Source organism: Trichomycterus rosablanca, chromosome 3 (assembly GCF_030014385.1).
Source record: "Trichomycterus rosablanca isolate fTriRos1 chromosome 3, fTriRos1.hap1, whole genome shotgun sequence".
NCBI classification, from domain to species: Eukaryota; Metazoa; Chordata; class Actinopteri; order Siluriformes; family Trichomycteridae; genus Trichomycterus; species Trichomycterus rosablanca.
This window is the reverse complement of record NC_085990.1, coordinates 14,236,366-14,257,500: the sequence shown is the minus strand read 5'-3', so window position 1 is coordinate 14,257,500 and position 21,135 is coordinate 14,236,366. Positions and strand designations below refer to the sequence as shown.

The 21,135-nt window shown below is 41.0% G+C and overlaps 1 protein-coding gene across 1 annotated transcript in view; it reads right to left on the bottom strand.

Annotated features, from left to right (window-relative positions):
- Window positions 1–17,872, bottom strand: part of g6fl (g6f-like) — a 37,216-nt gene extending 19,344 nt beyond the window's left edge. Inside the window, exons 1-5 of the mRNA XM_062991615.1 lie at window positions 17,839–17,872; window positions 14,185–14,523; window positions 11,952–12,218; window positions 11,496–11,531; window positions 2,259–2,585 (exon numbers count right to left, since the gene is read on the bottom strand). Of these exons, the coding sequence (XP_062847685.1) occupies window positions 2,259–2,585; window positions 11,496–11,531; window positions 11,952–12,218; window positions 14,185–14,523; window positions 17,839–17,872 (1,003 nt within the window). The remainder of the gene's footprint in view (window positions 1–2,258; window positions 2,586–11,495; window positions 11,532–11,951; window positions 12,219–14,184; window positions 14,524–17,838) is intronic.
- Window positions 17,873–21,135: the final 3,263 nt, after the last annotated feature.

Genomic DNA, 21,135 nt, shown 5'->3' with positions numbered 1-21,135 from the left:
AAGGAAGAATGAGATCCAGAGAGAGTGAGAGAGACTGAGAGTGATGAAGAAAATTAAATTAAACATACACAGACTGATTGGTTGGTGTACGTACTGGTCAGCTGTGATTGATTTCGGAGTGTGGAATTGCAAAAACAATCCAGTGCTGGTAATGCAATTTACGTTTCATGTCTGATTCATTGAGCGAAAGACAGGAAACACCCCGGACAGGTCACCAGTTCATCACAGGGCACACACACACACACACACACACACACACACACACACACACACACACACTTTCTAGTAGCTCTAGTGGCTTGACTGCATGTCTTTGTACCATGGGATGAAACCGGAGCACCAAGAGGAAACCCACACAGGCACAGGGAGAACATGAACTCAACCCCTGCACCCCCCCCCCCCCATTGGCTGCTGTCGCCAGGTCTTTATTAATATATTACAGTATTGTTGAACTGATATTTGAGTGACATTCAGCTCAGCCAATCAGAGTGCAGCACCCGGTTTATACATGTGCGGTCGGACGTTCTACAGTTAGTTAATTTTGTATATGAGACTCGCCATATGGCCGCAGCATTGAACCCAATAGGTAGTTTGGGTGCTGGAGCTATGAAGTCTAAAGCATTGTAATGCTCATTGATTTCCTGACTAAACAGTTAAAGTGATCTCTACCTTGTCGTGTGCCTTTATTCCCACACCTCCACCACGGAGCAAAAGACCCGTAGCATCCCTGCCGGACGCTATTGCAATTGCCCGATTGCGTCATGCTTCCTCTCCACTAATGCCAATCCCCGCTCTTATTAAGAAGAACGAAGCTAACCCACGCCCCCTCCGACACGTGGGCAGCAGCCGTATGCATTTTTCACCTGCACTAGGCGAGTGCTAATGCGGATCAGCCCTGTGTACGGAGAGACACACCCTGATCAACGCACTCCTTCTCCATCCCTGTGCAGGCGCCATCAATCAGCCAGCAGAGTTGCATCAGTTACGAGGAGACTCTTGTATCCGTCTTACTACTACCCCTCCCCTATATGAACAACAGGCCAATCGTTGTTCACGTGGCTGCTCAGCCCAGCCGGATGGCAGATCTGAAATTCAATATGGTGTATTCAAGATCCCAGCTCCGGTGTGCTAGTGTGTGTTTTACCGCTGTGCCACCTGAGCGGCAAACCCAGGACCTTCTTGATGTGAAGGTGCCTCCATCTTACTAAGCAGTGATTTGTAAAGTATATTTACAGGTATTGAATTAAAAGCATCACAAAAAAGCAATAATTAATGTTTTTAATTACCACCTTTAATTACTTATTTTATATATAATTAGCATAAATATATGCTAATAAAAACTAATTAAAAATGGATGGGGGTACAAAGGACTTGGAAATTTGTAGTTTCCACAGGTAAAGAGATGAGAAGGTAACAGGTGATGCTATTTAATTATTCATTTATTAATTAACTTTTTTATATATGCATTTTCTCCTCTTTTCTCCCGATTTAGCGTAGTCAATTTTGTCTTCCGCTACTGGGGACCCTGATTGCATCCGAGGAGGGTATATTTGCCTGCTCACGCCCCCTCCGACGAGTGCGCAGTCCTTGCGGACCCCTTCTTTTACGCACATGAGGCTTGTTCACTTTCTGCACAGGTGCCTCGGTCTGCTAACCAGTGTCCTTACACAGGGTTTGAAGACCCCACCTACTTAGTCCGGTCATTTTCCCACCCAGCAGACACTGTGGCCAATTTTTGTCTACTGCAGGCACTGCCAATTGTGTCCCCTAGAAGGCGCCCAGACGACCTGTAGCAGGGCTGGTGAGCTAACAGAATTTCCCTGCACCACCTGGGCACCTATTTTCTCCCTATTTCTCCCAGTTTAGCTTGGCCAAATTGTCTTCCACTGCTGGGGACAATGATTGCATCCTAGGAGGGTATATTTGCCTGACATACTTCGGTGGATTTGTGTTTGAGGCCAGTTTCGCGCACTGATCACTGTGCTCCTCCACTTTTGTACAGGCACCTCGGCCTGCTAACCAGGGTCCTTGCACAGCATTCATATTCCCACCCAGCAGACACTGTGGCCAATTTTTGTCTGCTGCAGGCATTGCCAATTGTGCCCCCTAGAGGGCACCCAGCCAACCAGTAGCAGAGCTGAGATTCGAACTCAGGGAGTTCATAATCCCAGCGCCGGTGTGCTAGCTACAGTATCTCGCTGTACCACCTGGGTGCGTCATCTGTTTTAATATCTGCGTTATGCAGTGTAGTGCAATACCATGTAAAACGGTGAGTGTCGTGACCTGACCGAACACTCTGTCATCCAGGAAGACCTCACACTGATAGCGTCCAGCGTCCATCAGCTCCGGCTTCAGCAAAAAGGAGAAATTTCTAGAAGGTGCTGATGAGGAGGGGCCGAGCAGCTGGAGGTTGGGCTTATGCTGCTCCTTGAAATTCCTCCAGCGGTCAAATTGGAAAATCAGCTTTGGTTGTGATCTGTGGTCATCTGGACGCCACCAGTAGAGCCTTACATAATCGGCGTAGACGGGAGGGCAGTGGAGGGAGACGGCTGAATAAGAAAGAGCCGCCAGACGGAGCAAGGGTTCTGTGAAAGGTTAAAAAAAGGACAGAATTAGAAAAAAAGCAGATGAAGTAGATCAAAGGGTAGTGGAGTACATATTAAACAAGTTATGGTTTGATCACTAAGTTTATAGTCGCACCTAATAAGAACATGACTGCAACTCACAACTGCCCCAATGTATAAGTCATTAAGTGTGATGTTCTGTGCCAAGTGTTATTGGAGGTATTTGGACCCACCGTGACACTGATCAGAATGAAATTTATTTCATTTAAATTTTATTTATCAATTCATTCATTTATTCATACAACCCCAAATCAGAAAAAGTTGGGACAGCATGGAAAATGCAAATAATAAAAAGTTGGGACAGTAAAGCATTTACCACTTTGTAATGTTGCTATTCCTTTTCACCACACTTAAAAGACGTTTTGGCACCGAGGAGACCAAGTGATTTAGTGTTTCAGATTTTATTTTGTCTCATTCTTCCTGCAAACACGTCTTAAGATGTGCAACAGTACGGGGTCATCATTGTTGCATTTTTCGATTTAGAATTCTCCACATATTCTCTATTGGAGACAGGTCAGGACTGCAGGCAGGCCAGTCCAGTACCCGTACCCTCTTCGTGTGTGTGTGCAGCATGTGGTTTTGCATTGTCTTGTTGAAAAATGCATGGACGTCCCTGGAAAACATGACGTCTTGAAGGCAGCATATGTTGCTCTAAGATCTCAATGTACTTTTCTGCATTAATGCTGCCATCACAGAAGTGTAAATGACCTTTGCCAAGGGCACTGACACAGCCCCATACCATGACAGACCCTGGCTTTTGGACTTGTTGCTGATAACAGTCTGGATGGTCCTTTTAGTCTTTGGTCTGGAGCACACGGCGTCCATTTTTTCCAAAAAAGACCTGGAATGCTGATTCATCTGACCACAATACACATTTCCACTGTGTGATGGTCCATCCTAGATGCCTCAGAGCCCAGAGAAGTCGACGCCGCTTTGGACATGATTAACATAAGGCTTCTTTTTTGCACAGTAAAGTTTTAAGTGGCATTTGTGCATGTAACTCTGTATTGTAGTGCTTGGCAAAGGTTTGCCAAAGTAATTCATCACCCATGTGGTTATATCAGCTATTGTTGAGTGCCGGTTTTTGATGCAGTGCCGTCTGAGGGATCAAAGATCACAGGCATTCAGCTTAAGCTTGCGCCCTTAGCCTTTACGCACTGAAATTCCTCCTGATTCCTTGAATGGTTTAATGATATTATGCACTTTAGAGGGAGAAATATGCAAATCCCTTCCAATCTTTGTTTGAGGTACATTGTTTTTAAACATTTCAATCATTTTCTCACACATTTGTTGAAAAACTGGAGATCCTCTGATCATCTTTACTCATCAAAGCCTGTCCTTGATGCTGCTTTTGTACCAAACCATGATTACAATCACCTGTTGACATCACCTGTTTGGAATCACATCATTATATTAACAAATGAAATGAAGGTGAGCAGACAAAACATGAAATATCTCAGGTTCAAACTGTCTGCAATCAAATAAAAGTCAAAGTAAATGTAAGGAACACTGCATTTCTATTTTATTTGCATTGTCCATACTGTCCCAACTTTTTCTGATTTGGGGTTGTAGACAGAAATGACCAAACTGCACACAGACAGCAATCGGAACTCAAGATCAAACCCAAAACCCTGCAGGCACCAACACTAAATATTGTACCATCTGTTTTAGTATCTGTTTGCAATAACGATTTCTGCAGAAACAATAAAACCTGTTTGCACACTGCAACAGGTAATGTTAGTGCCACACAGCTCCAGGGTAGCAGATTAAATCCCCACCCTCACTGTTTGTGTGGAGTTGTGGCATCTTATTCCCTCGTCCATGCAGGTACTGTTAGGTTTTCTTTTTCTTTAAAGCATACCAGTGGATTGTCTAAATAAACTGATGCTATGGGTGAGTGTGAATAAGAGAGTTTGTGATGCCATCTGACAGACTGGCACTTCATCCACTTCATTATCTGAACGCGCTGTGAGGATTGTGATCCGGATTGACAGGTTGTGTAATATTGTGTTCGTGTTGGAGTGTTATTCAAGTGGATGTTGGACCACTCCAGAGCAGAATCAATCTCTGTGTGGAGTTTGGTATGTTCTCTGCATGTCCTTGAGGTGTCTTCTATTGTTAGTCTGGTTTATTAGGTAGACTGGTCTCTGAATTGGCCCTTTTTCTTGTACAGGGAGCTATTTTCATATACATCGACAAGGCATAACATTATGACCACTGACAGGTGAAGTAAATAACACTGATTATCTCTTCATCACAGCACCTGTTAGTAGGTGGGATATATTAGGCAGCAAGTGAACACTTTATCCCCAAAGTTGATGTGTTATAAGCAGGAAAAATGGGCAAGCGTGAGGATTTGAGCGAGTTTGACAAGGGCCAAATTGTGATGGCTAGACGACTGGGTCAGATCATCTCCAAACCTGCAGCTCTTGTGTGGTGTTCCCGGTCTGCAGTGGTCAGTATCTATCAAAAGTGGTCCAAGATAGGAACAGTGGTAAACCGGCGACAGGGTCATGGGCAGCCAAGGCTCATTGATGCAAGTGGGGAGCGAAGGTTGGCCTGTCTGGTCTGATCCAACAGACGAGCTACTGTAGCTTGAATGCTGAAGAAGGTAATGCTGATTCTGATAGAAAGGTGCTCTATGCCTCGACGGGCTGTTTTTGCAGCAAAAGGGGGACCAACACAATATTAGAAAGGTGGTCATAATGTTATGCCTCATCGGTGTACATTTTACCCAATAGGCTACCACGGTACCATTTCCCTACTCCAAGGATACAAATCTGCTGAAACCCTTTTAGAAGACAGTGTGTCTCAAAGAAGGTACTCTGTGACACGGCTGTTGAAGAGTCACATGATATATCCTCAGTCACAGGTACTGTCTGTGCAGAGATTGGCATATTCTCTCTCTACGTTTGGATGTGTTTTTAATAATTATGCAGTTTCCTTGAACCTTCCAAAAACTATACTATACAACTATAATTGTAATAATAAAAAGAATAAAAATGCCAGGGATGGCTTTTCTTAATTGCCTCTGCCATCCTGACCAGTCTTTTTTGACACCTTGTGCCCAGTGTTACCCGACACGTGGGTTTCAAAACCAGGATGAGTCAGTCAATATGATTGACTAAATATATTTATTCTTTTTCATGGGTTGAGTCATCATATGCTTATTGTAAGTGATGTTATTCTTTTATTTATTTATTTATTTATTTATTTATTTATTTATTTATTCATTCATTCATTCATTCATTCATTCATTGTCACGTTTACTACTTTATTTATAATAAACAGTGCCTGCGCAGAAGTGTCAGCATCAGTAGAGATCCCACACATCCCAACTACAGACTGTTCTCCCTCTTGCCCTCTGGGAGACGCTACAGGAGTCTCTGCTCTCGGACAACCAGGCTTAGGAACAGATTCTTTCCACCAAGCTGTTATACATCTAAACCATGCTACTCACCATCGGTTACCCTGAACACTCAATACATTCCAGACTTCATCAGGATTACACCACTATCCTCCCCTGATCCGCACATTAATATGTCTTGCACTATTACAGACTAAATTCTATTTATTATTTATCTGTATTAAATTCAATGTATTATTTGATATTTGCACATCATATTGCACATTATTTGTATCTTGTACAGTACCTGTGTTGAGGTAAAACTACACTCTCTTTCTCGTTTACATTGTGCGTGCACGTTGTGAATGACAATAAATTAAATTGAATTGAATTACCCTGGTCAGGGTCACGGTGGGTCTGATTTATTGGACAAAAGCAGGAACAACCTCAGACAGGTCGTCAGTCCATCACATGGCACACACTTAAACTTGGTGCAATTCGTAGTAGCTCCAATTGAACTTGTTGGAGAAAACTCCACACAGAAAGGACCTTGGTCACCCAGCCCAGTAATCAGACCCAGGACCTTCTTGCTGTAAGGCAAGGCTATTACTCACTGTAAAAAGAAAAAAAAGTTTTTTGAATGAAATCTGGGAAATTCTGTTTACCCTGTAATGGAATTTTAAGAAAATTTCATAAGAATTTAGATGACCTAAATGGGAATTCCCACAGCTAGAGTAAGTAAGTAAGAGTTCCTAAAAACGAAAGTGAAAGCAGGAGGTGAAGAGCTCTACAGTGGAAATGAAAAGTAATTCAGTGATAATATTGTTAAGTTTGATTCAGTCTGCGCAATAATCCCCAGAGCAGCTAGTTAGTTTAAGACCACTGTCATTCAGACAGCTGTAATAGTGGAGCTTCTTGGGTGTGAATGTTATTTCATTTGAATTTTATTCATATATTCATTGACAGAAATGACCAAACTTCACACAGACAGCAATCACAACTCAAGATTCTCCACCAGAAGTTCAGAGCGAATATGCTATGGTAACTGTACACGCACCTTCTTTTATTAAAATGTATTCTTTCACTCTATTGGCAATTCCAGTGGCACAGGTACTTAGGTACAGTAGGGGCAATTAAAACAACCACTAAATGTGGGCTCACTGATTAAAAAACATACTGAACCATAGGATACCATGCAATGATAATTGAACATCATAGTAGTTGGACTGGCTACTCACAACTGCCCCAATGTGTGAGTGCGATTAAGTGTGATGTTCTGTGCCAGGTGTTATTGGAAGTATTTGGACCCACCGTGACACTCATGTTTGCAGGTAATGTTAGTGCTACACAGTTATAATAATGGAGCTTTTTGGGTGAGAATGCAGATTCTTATAAGGAGACTGTAAAGGCCATATTTAATTGCACGATTCCCTACAGTACAATATGGTATGCATCAAAATCTTAATTGTCCTTTTCCTATTGCATAAGGGTACCAGAGAAAGTTGGAGGAACTCACTGTAGGTGAGACTGTGTCCGCATTCTCCACCAGATGTTTAGAGCGAATATGCTGCGGTAACTGTACATGATAGCAGTAGCACCAACAGGACGGTTTGCTGTTTAATTAAAGTATATTCTTTCATTCCAGTGGCGATTCCAGTGGCACAGGTACTTAGGTACAGTAGAGGCAGTGGAAAGAACCACTAAATGTGAGCTTACTTATTAAAAACATACTGAACCATAGGATACCATTGCAGTGGAAAAGGGACATAATTTCAATTTTAAGATATTTTACGGCATACCTTAATGAGCATGTGTTTACCTCCTTCCTTTGTCTACTTCCTTAACATTATTGTTAATATTACGAGGGTTGTTCAAAAAGTCTCCGCACTTTCTTAAGCTCTATTTATAAAGAATTTCACAAACAAAAGACATCACTTTTTTTCATAGTCACCTTCTGATACATTTTTCCCAGCTCTGTACCAACTTAATAATGCCATCAGCAAAAAATGTTTTTGGTTGAGCACGTAGCCACTGATGCACCGCTGCTTTCACATCATCATCACATGAAAATCTTTTTCCCCTTAAAGCTTCTTTGAGCGGTCCAAAAGGGTGGAAATCATATGGCACTAAATCCGGACTTTAAGCTCTCACTCAGTCTCTCAGACATGACCAATTACTACTACTCCCACCCTTATTGCTTCCATGAAAATATAAAAGTGTGGAAACTTTTTGAAGATCCCTTGTATTATCTGAGGCACATTTTAGACATACGCTTAAAGTCAAAGGTCTTTATGCACTTCTAAGGTGTAATTTTGGGATTTGTAATACACTCTGTACATAGGAGGGGTGCTCACAGATATTTGTCTGTAGAGTGTGAAAATGAGGTTGAGAAATGAACAATATTTCAAGGCTAGACAGAAAGCAGATTGCTTCTAACCCTCTACATTACACAATACATCACACATGAAATACTGCGTTCTTCCCTCTGTGTAATGCCCTATACGTCCAGGAAGGAGGCGTTTGGGATTAAGGCGGCGAGGGAGTAGGCTGAAACATGTGGCATGTTTGCTTGATGATGTAGAGTGTTTGGATTATCAGAAGTGGTTTCAGGAGGAAGCAGATGGTCTGCTCAGACTAAATGAGATGAGAGCATGGCTGCTGAATTGTGTTAAGCATGACTGAGACAATGGTAGAAATACTTACCGTATTTGATATTCGAGTATGACATCACTTCCCTATCTGAAATAAAACAAAGATAGAAGGATAATATTACAATTTTATTTTAGTAACTTTAGATGATCAAGTAACTCTCTTCTGGAATACCTTACTATTATGGAGGTTGCATAACAGCAAAGAAATATGTGCGTCCTTAACCCATATTACTGTTTCTATTATTTTGTCCATCACCTGTATTATTTGCAGAAGGCAAACCAGTTACATTACCTGACAGAAGATCGCAGGTCAGACTTCACATGACATTTGGATTTCAGTACACAATGCAAACAGAAAACTCGGTTTACTGTGTTGACCTGTCTGACCTGTTTTTGTCGTAATCAGTAGGTTTATTAGTGGTGGTACTGGCAGACACAGGATCAGCTTTGACTGACTAATCCTCATTGTTTGAACCAGGAGGGCTGGGCTAATTTCATTGCGGTTAACTTTAGTACGATAAACATTATGTCGAACAGAACAACTATGACTTGGTTTGATCGACCCCAAAAATCAGACGCGTTGCCTATAATTTCTGTTTTATTTATACATGTTCCCCCAATTATCTCCCAATCCCTAGTCATATCCAATTACCTATATTGTATTTCCGCCTCTAATGCTGCACTCCTCCACTCCCAATCTTAGCAGAGCTACAGCCATCACTGGCCACTTACATTTACATTTTCAGCACTTAGCAGATGCTTTTATCCAAAATGACAATATATACTGTCCAAGCTATTGAAAGTTAAGGGCCTTGCTTGAGTGGCAACCTGGTAGTAGTGGGGCTTGAACCAGTGACCTATCGATTACTAGTCCGGTACTTTAACTGCTAGGCTACAATCACTTCTTTTTGCCACATCTTTTCACCCACAAGAGGCAGGTTCATATAGGGATCTGTATCGTGTACGGAGGATCAAACACAACCCCCCCCCCCCCCCCCGTCTTCTTTTGCAGATGCCCTTGATCATCCAGCAAAGGTCATAATTACAGAAGTTAGGAGGAATCCACTCTGGCATTCCGGTAACAGAAAGAAAGTGGAATTTCTTACTTCCCTAAAACAGCAATCTTCCAGGTCCTGATGCAGCAAAACATCCCCATAACATCACTCTAACACAGTAATGTCTGGCTGTTGGAATAATTTTCTTACCCTTGGTGCTTTTTTGCAGATATCAGACACATGTTGATGTTTCTCCTGATGAACAGTGGTTTGCTCCACTGCAGACAGTTCTGCCAGGTCCTGAACACTAACTTTAGCTCAGACTGAAGACGTCTGCTGAAGTTTTTTTGATCATTTGTGACTTACGGCATTGGTTGTCACTGAGCTCTTCACAAGACAGTCAGTTCTAGGTAGGTTCACCACTGTTCAATGGCTCACACTGTGGTTCAGTGGACTCCTAGAGCCTTGACATGGTTTGGTTACTCTTTCCAGACTACTGGATTTTCTTTTTATATCCTGCACAGTGTTCTTTTAACAACAAGGTAGATACTTGAGTTCGGCACTTAGGTTCAAGTTGAGTGGGATTTATAGTCTCCACGACTGACAGCAAGATTGGCTGTGTTTAATTTAACCTTGTGAACTGGTGGATTGAGTACCCATAAGAGAAAATACATTTACACATAGGTGATATGGTTGTTGTATAAATTTTAACTTTAAATAAATCTATATTTTTTCCTCTTGTGTAAAATCTTGAATTGTTCAATGCTTAAAAATCACTAACTGTCACAAATGTGCAATAGCAGAAGCAGCTGAAAAGAGGACAGTTATTTATTCCGCAACACTGTATTATGTATCCTAAATAAACTCATTATAATTGATCTACTTATTCTGTAAAGCTTTATTGCACTTCAAAAGGTCAAAATGTAATTGTTTTTTTATGCTACATAAGTGCTAGACCACAAATTCACAAATCAGTATGGTCAGTATTCATTTTCTTTTTTATTATCCATTAGCAAAGGGTAACATTCTAAATTCTAAACCTATACATCAATTGATGGCCGTATTACTGCATTACACAAAGAAAAAACACAAGCGAGTATTAGAAGAATGTGATAACTTGTTTAGATTTTACACACTGCAGATCACTGATCAATCTTACAGAAGTCTGAATAGACAAAATCCAGAGGCCATCTGCTAATACCTTTTACCAGCCTTATAAAAGCCTCTTCACTCAGCTACAATAACCAGGCTGATCCAGCATGTGCTGACTCAACCTTCTTTCTGGGGAAGCAAAACTGGAGTAAGTACTTTACTCATACGTATAACTGTGCTTATATGTACCGCAGGAAACAGCATGACTTGTTTGATTGTTTTACTAAAAAAAGGAAGCGTTTATTCCTTAGAAGTACCAAAACTCAGAATCAGACATGCATTCCTCTTTCTCATAACTACATAACTGTGTTAGTTTAGTTACTAAATAATCTGATTAAGGACAAATAACTAAATAACTAGCTAAGGGTGTGGGTTCAAAATTTGTCTTCTTTTATATGTATTTATTCAGTCTTAAAAATAAAGTTGCACAATTTTTAAAATCCAGTATGTAGACATTAACCCAAACTAACCATTGAGATGAACTGGAATGCTGACTTGAAGCTAGGCCATTCAACTGCAAACACCATTGACCAACCATTCTAATGCTATTTTATTGAATGGAAGGTTATCACAGCAGTCCTGTTTTAAAAACCATTGAAAAGTTCTTAGAGGAGTAGAGTCTGTTGTTGCAGTGAAGAAGTAACAACTCGGGTGCTCAGGTCACAAGTTTGAATCTTAGGTCTGCTACCAGCAGGCTGGGTGCCTATATGGACAATGCTTGGCTTACCCGAAGTTACAACCTCTGCTGGCTGGTTGATGGCGCCTGCACGGGGTACGGGGGATAACAGAGATAAGTGTCTGACTCTCTGTGTATGATACAGTGAGCTCGCCTTATGCAGGTGAAAAAAGAAGTGGTCGGCTACAGCAAACGTCAGAGGGGACGTGTGTTGGTGCAGCCCTGCTCGATCAGGAGTGGATTCAGCAGCAGTAGAGGAAGCAGAATGTGATTGGGTAATTGGATACTATTAGACTCTATATTAATGCTCATAAGAAGTACATTTGGATGTGATACTCAAATGACCACATACTTTTGACTGTTTTACTCTAAAAGAAAGAGAGTCAATATGACACACTAAGGTGAACACGAACCCTTACACAGGATGACATTGTACGGCGATGTTGGATGGCATCGCTGTGTAAACAAACTGTACTGTGGTAACCTGAAGTAAATAAAACGTCTCACCGGTTACAGTCACAGTGAGGGTGAAGTTGTAGACAGGCTTGCTGCTCTGGCCATCAACGCTAATACTGCAGGTGTACAAGCCGCTGTCTTTGCTGGTGACACGGGGCAGCTTGGTGAGCAGGGTGCCTGCAGAGGTCACGTCTGTAAGTAAGCTAACACCGGTGGATGACAGCCATGTCCCGCCCGAAACGGCATACGAGGGAGAGACTTCAGCTTTCAGCCCCACAATACTGTCCGTAGGGATGGAAGAAGCTGGAATTGAAGTCACTGAGACGCAGAAAGAACAGAAAGAAATATTGGAGAGCTTTTATACTTTGTTTTATTCAAAATGTGGTAACTTTAATAAAATAATAGATAATAAAATAGACCAGTTGGGACAGTATGGAATGCAAATAAAATAAAAATGCAGTTTTCTTTACATTTACTTTGACTTTTATTTGTTTGCAGACAGGATAAACCTGAGATATTTCATGTTTTGTCTGCTCAACTTCATTTAATCTGTTAATATACCTCCATTCCTGCATTTCAGGCCTGAAAAACATTCCAAAAAAGTTGGGACAGGGGCAATTTAGGGCTAGTAATGAGGTAAAAAAAACTAAATAATGATGTCAACAGGTGATTGTAATCACTAAAGCAGCATCCAGAAGTCTTTGATGAGCAAAGATGGCCAGAAGATCTCCAGTTTGTCAACAAATGCATGAGAAAATGATTGAAATGTTTTAAAACAATGAACCTCAAAGAAAGATTGAAAGGTTTCTCCCTTCCTCCCTCTACAGTGCATAATATCATTAAACAATTTAAGAAATCAGGAGGAATTTTAGTGCGTAAAGGCCAAGAGCGTGAAGGCCAAGGGTGTAAAGGCCATATGGCATTGCATCAAGAACCGGCACTTAACAATAGCTGATATAACCACAAAGGGATTACTTTGGCAAACCTTTGTCAAGCACTACAATACAGAGTTACATGCACAAATGCCACTTAAAACTTTACTGTGCAAAAAAGAAGCCTTCTGTTAACCATGTCCAGAAGTGGCGTTGACTTCTCTGGGCTCGGAGGCATCTAGGATGGACCATCACACAGTGGAAACGTGTATTGTGGTCAGATGAATCAGCATTTCAGGTATATTTTGTAAAAAATGGACGCCGTGTGCTCCAGACCAAAGACGAAAAAGACCATCCAGACTGTTATCAGCAACAAGTCCAAAAGCCAGGTTCTGTCATGGTATGGGGCTGTGTCAGTGCCCCTGTCAAAGGTAATTTACACTTCTGTGATGGCAGCATTAATGCAGAAAAGTACATTGAGATCTTAGAGCAACATGTGCTGCCTTCAAGACGTCATCTTTTCAGGAACGTCCATGCATTTTTCAACAAGACAATAAAAAACCACATGCTGCACACATTACAAAGGCCTGACTGCGGAAGAAGAGGGTACGGGTACTGGACTGGCCTGCCTGCAGCCCTGACCTGTCCCCAGTAAAGAATGTGTGGAGAATTTTGAAACATGCAACAATGATGACTCCGTACTGCTGCACATCTTAAGACGTGTTTGCAGGAAGAATGGGACAAAATAAAAGCTGAAACACTAAATCACTTGGTCTCCTCGGTGACAAAACATCTTTTAAGTGTGGTAAATGAAATAAATGAAATGAAGTTGACCAGATAAAACATGAAATATCTCAGTTTCATCCTGTCTGCAATCAAATAAAAGTCAAAGTAAATATAAGAAACTCTGAGTTTTTTATTATTTGCATTTTCCATGCTGTCCCAACTTTTTCTGATTTGGAGTTGTAATTAGCATTAAATAATAATAATAATAATAGTTGGGTGACACAACAGTCTAATACGCTAGCCCACCACAGTCTAGACTCCTGGCTTCAGGTCTCAGAAGTGCCAACAGTCCGGTCAGGCACTCAACAGACACAACTGGACATGCATGGGGCAAGGAAGACTGAATGGGGTATAACCTCCCTGGCTAACATCTGCTACTGTCTGGTCAATGGACCAGCATGAATGGCAGAAGTATATGAGAAGAGTAGCATGGTCCTCCTTGATAAAAGGCTTTCTGTAGGAATTCACCTCTGGCGTTTGTTAGCCTGAGGCCCTCATTGGCCAATGTATTTGTCAAGCAATAGGATGTTCAATTAAGCAAATTCAGCATTTTCAAATTAGTGAGTGCTAAAGGGGTAAAAAATTAAATATGAGAGAGAGAGAAAGTATCTATGCAAATACTCAACATTTAACAAGAGCCAGAAGAACAATCCTCTCTTCTAATCTCCCGTCTCCCTGGTGCATCTGACAAGAGTAGTGCCCTCCATCCCTCACCGTGGCTGTGAAACGCAATGCAACGTCTTCAGATATCTCCATAGTTCGGCTTCCCAGCTGCACAAGTTTCCTCCAGATCGCCATTGCCATCTTCGTGGTGATGTTAACAGACAAAAGCACCATCCACTGTTTATCTTCAGGTGGCATCATCAGCCATGTGACCTGCTTAATGTCTGTGGGTGTTGCATCAGAGCAGGACAGTGCAACTGCTGTGCCCTCTCGAACCAGGAGCACGTCATTCCAGGCATTGACTACAAAAGAAAAGGTTTGTTACATTTTTTAAAAATATTTTCTCTATGCATTTTCTCCCCTTTTCTCCCTTTAAGCGTGTCCAATTGCCCCAATCTTGCTTCCTCTTCACCAATGCCGATCTCTGCTCTGATTGAGGAGAACGAAGCTAACCCACGCCCCCTATGACAAGTGGGCAGCATACCGTATGCATCTTATCACCTACACTTTGACGAGTGCAGTGCAGCCTAGCTGCGTGTACGGAGAGACACACCCTAAGAGCACTCTTTTTCTCATCTCTGTGCAGGTGCCATCAATCAGCCAGCAGAGGTCGTAATTGCACCAGTCATGAGAGAGAGACCCTATCCGGCTTAGTCCCGCCCATATGAACAACAGGCCAATTGTTGTTCATGTGGCCGCTCAGCCTTAGCCGGCAAGGCAGAGCTGAGATTCGATACGATACGATGTATTCGAGATCCCAGCTCTGGTTCCAGAGTGTGTTTTTACCGCTGTGCCACCTGAGCGGCTTGTTACATTTAAGAATGTAATTAACAACATATTATTTACTGGGTATATGGTATCTGGGCAGTTGCATCCTAGTGGTTAAGGTACTGGACTAGTAATCAAAAGGTCGCTGGTTCAAGCCACACCACTGCCAAGTTGCCACTGTTGGGTCCTTGAGCAAGGCCCTTAACCTTTAATTGCTAGGACAATATAGCGTCTGGTAAATGCCGAATGGGTTTGGGCTATTGTAGGTCTATTAAATCAAGCATACATCCATAGACAAGCATAAGTGGTAATAACAAAATTGGTTGTACTGTAGGGCCCTATTACAGGATCCAGCAATTCGAACATTTGAGAAAATTTCTGCACTACTATGCCACAGCTGCCCCAGTCAACTGTACATTTTGTTATTAAGACGTGACAATAGTTGCAACAACATCTTAGCTGTTAAGCCACACAAGCTTATAGAGAAGGACCACTGAGCTTTAAAATGACCCGTCCTTGGTTGCAGCATTAACTACTGAGTTACGTACTGCCACTGGGGTTTGGAGTAACTTGACGTCCCCTAAACTCAAAATCTTTGAAACTCAGCCCCCTTCGTAGAGAAATTTGTAGCCTTAAACTTGACGTTTCCCTTAAACTCGACGTGCTAGTGTAGGCCACACTGTACAGCAAAACAAAGGGGTAGGTGTTCACCTCGAGCCTCGCAGCAGATCACCTCTTTGCTCAGCGACTGGCTTGAGCAGTGCGGTAAAACACCATCAAAGTGGGCATTTGTTCAGTACACATTTGTGGGAAATAACTGTCAAATCCACTTTAAAATCATCCACATACATCTGTGTTTAGCTGTATTTTCCTCACTGTTTCACTTTTAAACTTGTGTTATAGCTCGGAGTGCAGAGAAACGCTGAGAATCAGCTTTTTCAAGAGAGTCTAAAATGCTTATCGTGAAAAAAGCTTAATGTGGCACAGCCAGCTCAAGAATGGTTTGCGATGGACCAATTAGAATTGACACAGAGTTGAGATTTTCAGTTAAAGTTCTGTCACGTATTTAGATTATTAAACCCTTCTGGATTTTGAAAAAGACATCTGTGGCTAAACGGGAAAAGGTGTAATTTGTTTTATTTCATAACACTAATGGATTAATCGTTGAGGATGTGAGAGATCTCCGAGCCGAGACAAGATAGGTTCTTTATCTCAGGTGAGTGATTTATCTAAAATGCAAAAAGTTTAAGTAGGTCAATGTGGTTTAATTTCTGAATGGCTGTTGCAGATGAGTTGTAGATGTATGTTTTAATTTTTGAATGGCTGTTGCAGATGAGTTGTAGATGTGTGTTTTAATTTTTGAATGGCTGTTGCAGATGAGTTGAAAATCATTGTGTTTTAATTTTTGAATGGCTGTTGCAGATGAGTTGTAGATCAGTGTGTTTTAATTTTTGAATGGCTGTTGCAGATGAGTTGTAAATCAGTGTGTTTTAATTTTTGAATGGCTGTTGCAGATGAGTTGTAGATCAGTGTGTTTTAATTTCTGAATGGCTGATGTGGATGAGTTGTAGATCAGTGTGTTTTCATTTCTGAATGGCTGTTGCGGATGAGTTGTAGATCAGTGTGTTTTCATTTCTGAATGACTGATGTGGATGAGTTGTAAATCAGCGTGTTTTAATTTCTGAATGGCTGTTGCAGATAAGTTGTAGATCAGTGTGTTTTAATTTCTGAATGGCTGTTACAGATGAATTGTAGATCAGTGTGTTTTAATTTCTGAATGGCTGTTGTGGATGAGTTGTAGATCGGTGTGTTTTAATTTCTGAATGGCTGTTGCGGATGAGTTGTAGATCGGTGTGTTTTAATTTTTGAATGGCTGTTGCAGATGAATTGTAGATCAGTGTGTTTTAATTTTTGAATGGCTGTTGCAGATGAGTTGTAGATCAGTGGCATATGTTAATGATATCATCAAGATGCACCTTGTTATTCTGTTGGAACGTATCTTCATGTGTTATTTGCTTCACACACAAACAATGGCCTTATTTACATTAAGTGTCATTTACATTAAGCAACGGTATCGAATTGGATTACACGTTTTTTTCCTTCCGATATCCGATCCAGTGATTTGGGCCAATATCGGACCAAGTATCGGATCGGTGCCAGCCCTAGGTTTTATATTATATTTGTGTTATTTTCAGTGTATAAATGTCAAAAACCAGAACTACCAGAACAGAATTGACGTTGAGTTTCAAGATACCACTTTACTCACCAAAACCTTCAGGGCTGGGCAGCCACACACCAGCCTAAGATCATCATGCAATTCCAAGCATCATTATCATTGGACTCTAGAGTATTAAAAATGCCTTCTCTGGAATGGTGGTGAATCTAGTACTCTGGAGTTAGGAGATGCTTGGAAAAGTCTACCTGACTGTGATGTTTGCTGAAGATGGAATCAGTGGCCCATTTGTAAATTGCTAAATGCAAATCCTTGAGGTAATGTTTTAAAATTTTGTGGAATGCTTTAGCCAAAGAAAAGGGAGAGCAGGTCAATGTTAACATTCATAGACATTTAAGCACATCTTTGGGTATCCAAATACACTATATGGTCAAAAGTATGCAGACACCTGACACCTGATTTTGAGCTCATTAAATAAATATGAATACATTAATATTAATGTCCTTCACTCATTGTGACTGTAACAGCCTTCACTCTTCTGAAAGATTGTGGAGGAGTTCTTCTCTAAAGAGCCTTCTTGAGTTCAGGCATTGTTGGACGTTGATGGATTTTACCCATTCAGAAAAAAGTCAGTTATTAGGAAGAAGGTCTACATACTTTTGGACCTACTGTGTACATTTGACTCTGTAGTAGTGTTTCTGAGATGTCATTACTTTTGCAAGAGGATTTATAATCTTGTTAAGTTTGTAGTCTTGGAATCTTAGCCCTAATTTATCTAAGAACAAAAATCAATGTTGAATGGATAATTTATCAACAAGGACATTTCTTAATTAAAATGCCCAGGAAGTAAATGAGGTCGGAAATTAGTGCAAAATTGTGCAATGAGAAAAAATTCCAACACTTTTAAAAACTTACTTATAATAGTAAGAGACTCATTTTGAACTTGTTCTTATAATTTTCAGTTTCTACCAGTAAAGTTTAGGGATTAACCCTATCCAAGAATCATTATTTCCATTTCGGCTAACCAGAGAAACATTTGTGGGTCAACTTTGTGGGTTTTCTACAAATCTTCACAGCCACCAATATACAGTACATACATAAATTAAGATTATTATTTTATAAGGGGTGTAGAGGGTTTCTCAATTTGCCTTACTTCCAGAGGCTTAAAAAACAACAATTAAAAGCTGCTGGAACATGGATGACGATGACTTTTTAACCTGCTTTTACTCTTCAATGGTCAGGACCACCACAGAGCAGGTATTATTTAGATGGTGGATGATTCTCAGCACTGCAGTGACAGTGACATGGTGGTGGTGTGTTAGTGTGTGTTGTGCTGGTATGAGTGGATCAGACACAGCAGCGCTGCTGGAGTTTTTAAATAATGTGTCCACTCACTGTCCACTCTATTAGATACTCCTACCTAGTTGGTCAACCTTGTATATATATATATATATATGGGCATGTGGAAGTTGCCCCCATAGTTATTAACAAGGAGTTAGAAAACTAATTCATTTCATTTAGAGTGATGTATATATAATTTATGCCTATTTTTATGCCTATGCATAATTTTCTTTCAGTCACAAAAAAGTGTTATTTAAAATCCAAGGTTGCCATGACATGTTTATATAAGTTTATGTAAACCTTTGGCTTTGACTGTAATTTATTTAAATCAGTGCTTATGTGCTGTAGCCTTTTGTCACATTTCTTTCTTATGTCAGCTCAGAAATACTGTATAAACACCTCTGCAGAATTTGAGCCTGCTGCCCTTTTCTTAGTCTCCTAGTTAAAGGAAACCCAGCTATACAGCCTAATCATGACCCTGCTCATTACAAATTACCCAAGAACTATTATGCAACACCTCAAATCATTACCATTTGCATTCTCATTTGATTTAATATGAATGTCCTCTTGTCGTGTAACACAATGATCCACAATGACTATCTCTGACTGAAAACAGACATGCTTGTGATGCAAAGGAACATCCAAACACTCTTTGTCAAACCAAAACTAAATATTTCTAAATATTGATTTTTTGATATTTATCATAATAATCGATACACAAACTTATAATCATATGAATGTTTAAAGAAAGAGAACTTTAGGACACTGTTTTAGAGTGAGGAGAAACAAGTGTTTGCCCATATTTATTTTGTTATATATAAATTTGGGAAAAAATGTATATATATATATATACAGTGTATCACAAAAGTGAGTACACCCCTCACATTTCTGCAGATATTTAAGTATATCTTTTCATGGGACAACACTGACAAAATGACACTTTGACACAATGAAAAGTAGTCTGTGTGCAGCTTATATAACAGTGTAAATTTAATCTTCCCTCAAAATAACTCAATATACAGCCATTAATGTCTAAACCACCGGCAACAAAAGTGAGTACACCCCTAAGAGACTACACCCCTAAATGTCCAAATTGAGCACTGCTTGTCATTTTCCCTCCAAAATGTCATGTGATTTGTTAGTGTTACTAGGTCTCAGGTGTGCATAGGGAGCAGGTGTGTTCAATTTAGTAGTACAGCTCTCACACTCTCTCATACTGGTCACTGAAAGTTCCAACATGGCACCTCATGGCAAAGAACTCTCTGAGGATCTTAAAAGACGAATTGTTGCGCTACATGAAGATGGCCAAGGCTACAAGAAGATTGCCAACACCCTGAAACTGAGCTGCAGCACAGTGGCCAAGATCATCCAGCGTTTTAAAAGAGCAGGGTCCACTCAGAACAGACCTCGCGTTGGTCGTCCAAAGAAGCTGAGTGCACGTGCTCAGCGTCACATCCAACTGCTGTCTTTGAAAGATAGGCGCAGGAGTGCTGTCAGCATTGCTGCAGAGATTGAAAAGGTGGGGGGTCAGCCTGTCAGTGCTCAGACCATACGCCGCACACTACATCAAATTGGTCTGCATGGCTGTCACCCCAGAAGGAAGCCTCTTCTGAAGTCTCTACACAAGAAAGCCCGCAAACAGTTTGCTGAAGACATGTCAACAAAGGACATGGAATACTGGAACCATGTCCTATGGTCTGATGAGACCAAGATTAATTTGTTTGGTTCAGATGGTCTCAAGCATGTGTGGCGGCAATCAGGTGAGGAGTACAAAGATAAGTGTGTCATGCCTACAGTCAAGCATGGTGGTGGGAATGCCATGGTCTGGGGCTGCATGAGTGCAGCAGGTGTTGGGGAGTTACATTTCATTGAGGGACACATGAACTCCAATATGTACTGTGAAATACTGAGCAGAGCATGATCCCCTCCCTCCGGAAACTGGGTCGCAGGGCAGTGTTCCAGCATGATAATGACCCCAAACACACCTCTAAGACGACCACTGCTTTATTGAAGAGGCTGAGGGTAAAGGTGATGGACTGGCCAAGCATGTCTCCAGACCTAAACCCAATAGAACATCTTTGGGGCATCCTCAAGCGGAAGGTGGAGGAGCGCAAAGTCTCGAATATCCGCCAGCTCCGTGATGTCGTCATGGAGGAGTGGAAAAGCATTCCAGTGGCAACCTGTGAAGCTCTGGTAAACTCCATGCCCAGGAGAGTTAAGGCAGTTCTGGGAAATAATGGTGGCCACACAAAATATTGACACTTCAGGAACTTTCACTAAGGGGTGTACTCACTTTTGTTGCCGGTGGTTTAGACATTAATGGCTGTATATTGAGTTATTTTGAGGGAAGAATAAATTTACACTGTTATATAAGCTGCACACAGACTACTTTTCATTGTGTCAAAGTGTCATTTTGTCAGTGTTGTCCCATGAAAAGATATACTTAAATATCTGCAGAAATGTGAGGGGTGTACTCACTTTTGTGATACACTGTATATATATACAGTACCAGTCAAAAGTTTGGACACGCTTTCTCATTCCTGTGGTTTTTCTTGATTTTTTATTTTATTTTCTACATTGTAGATTAATACTAAAGACATCCAAACTATGAAGGAACACATATGGAATTATG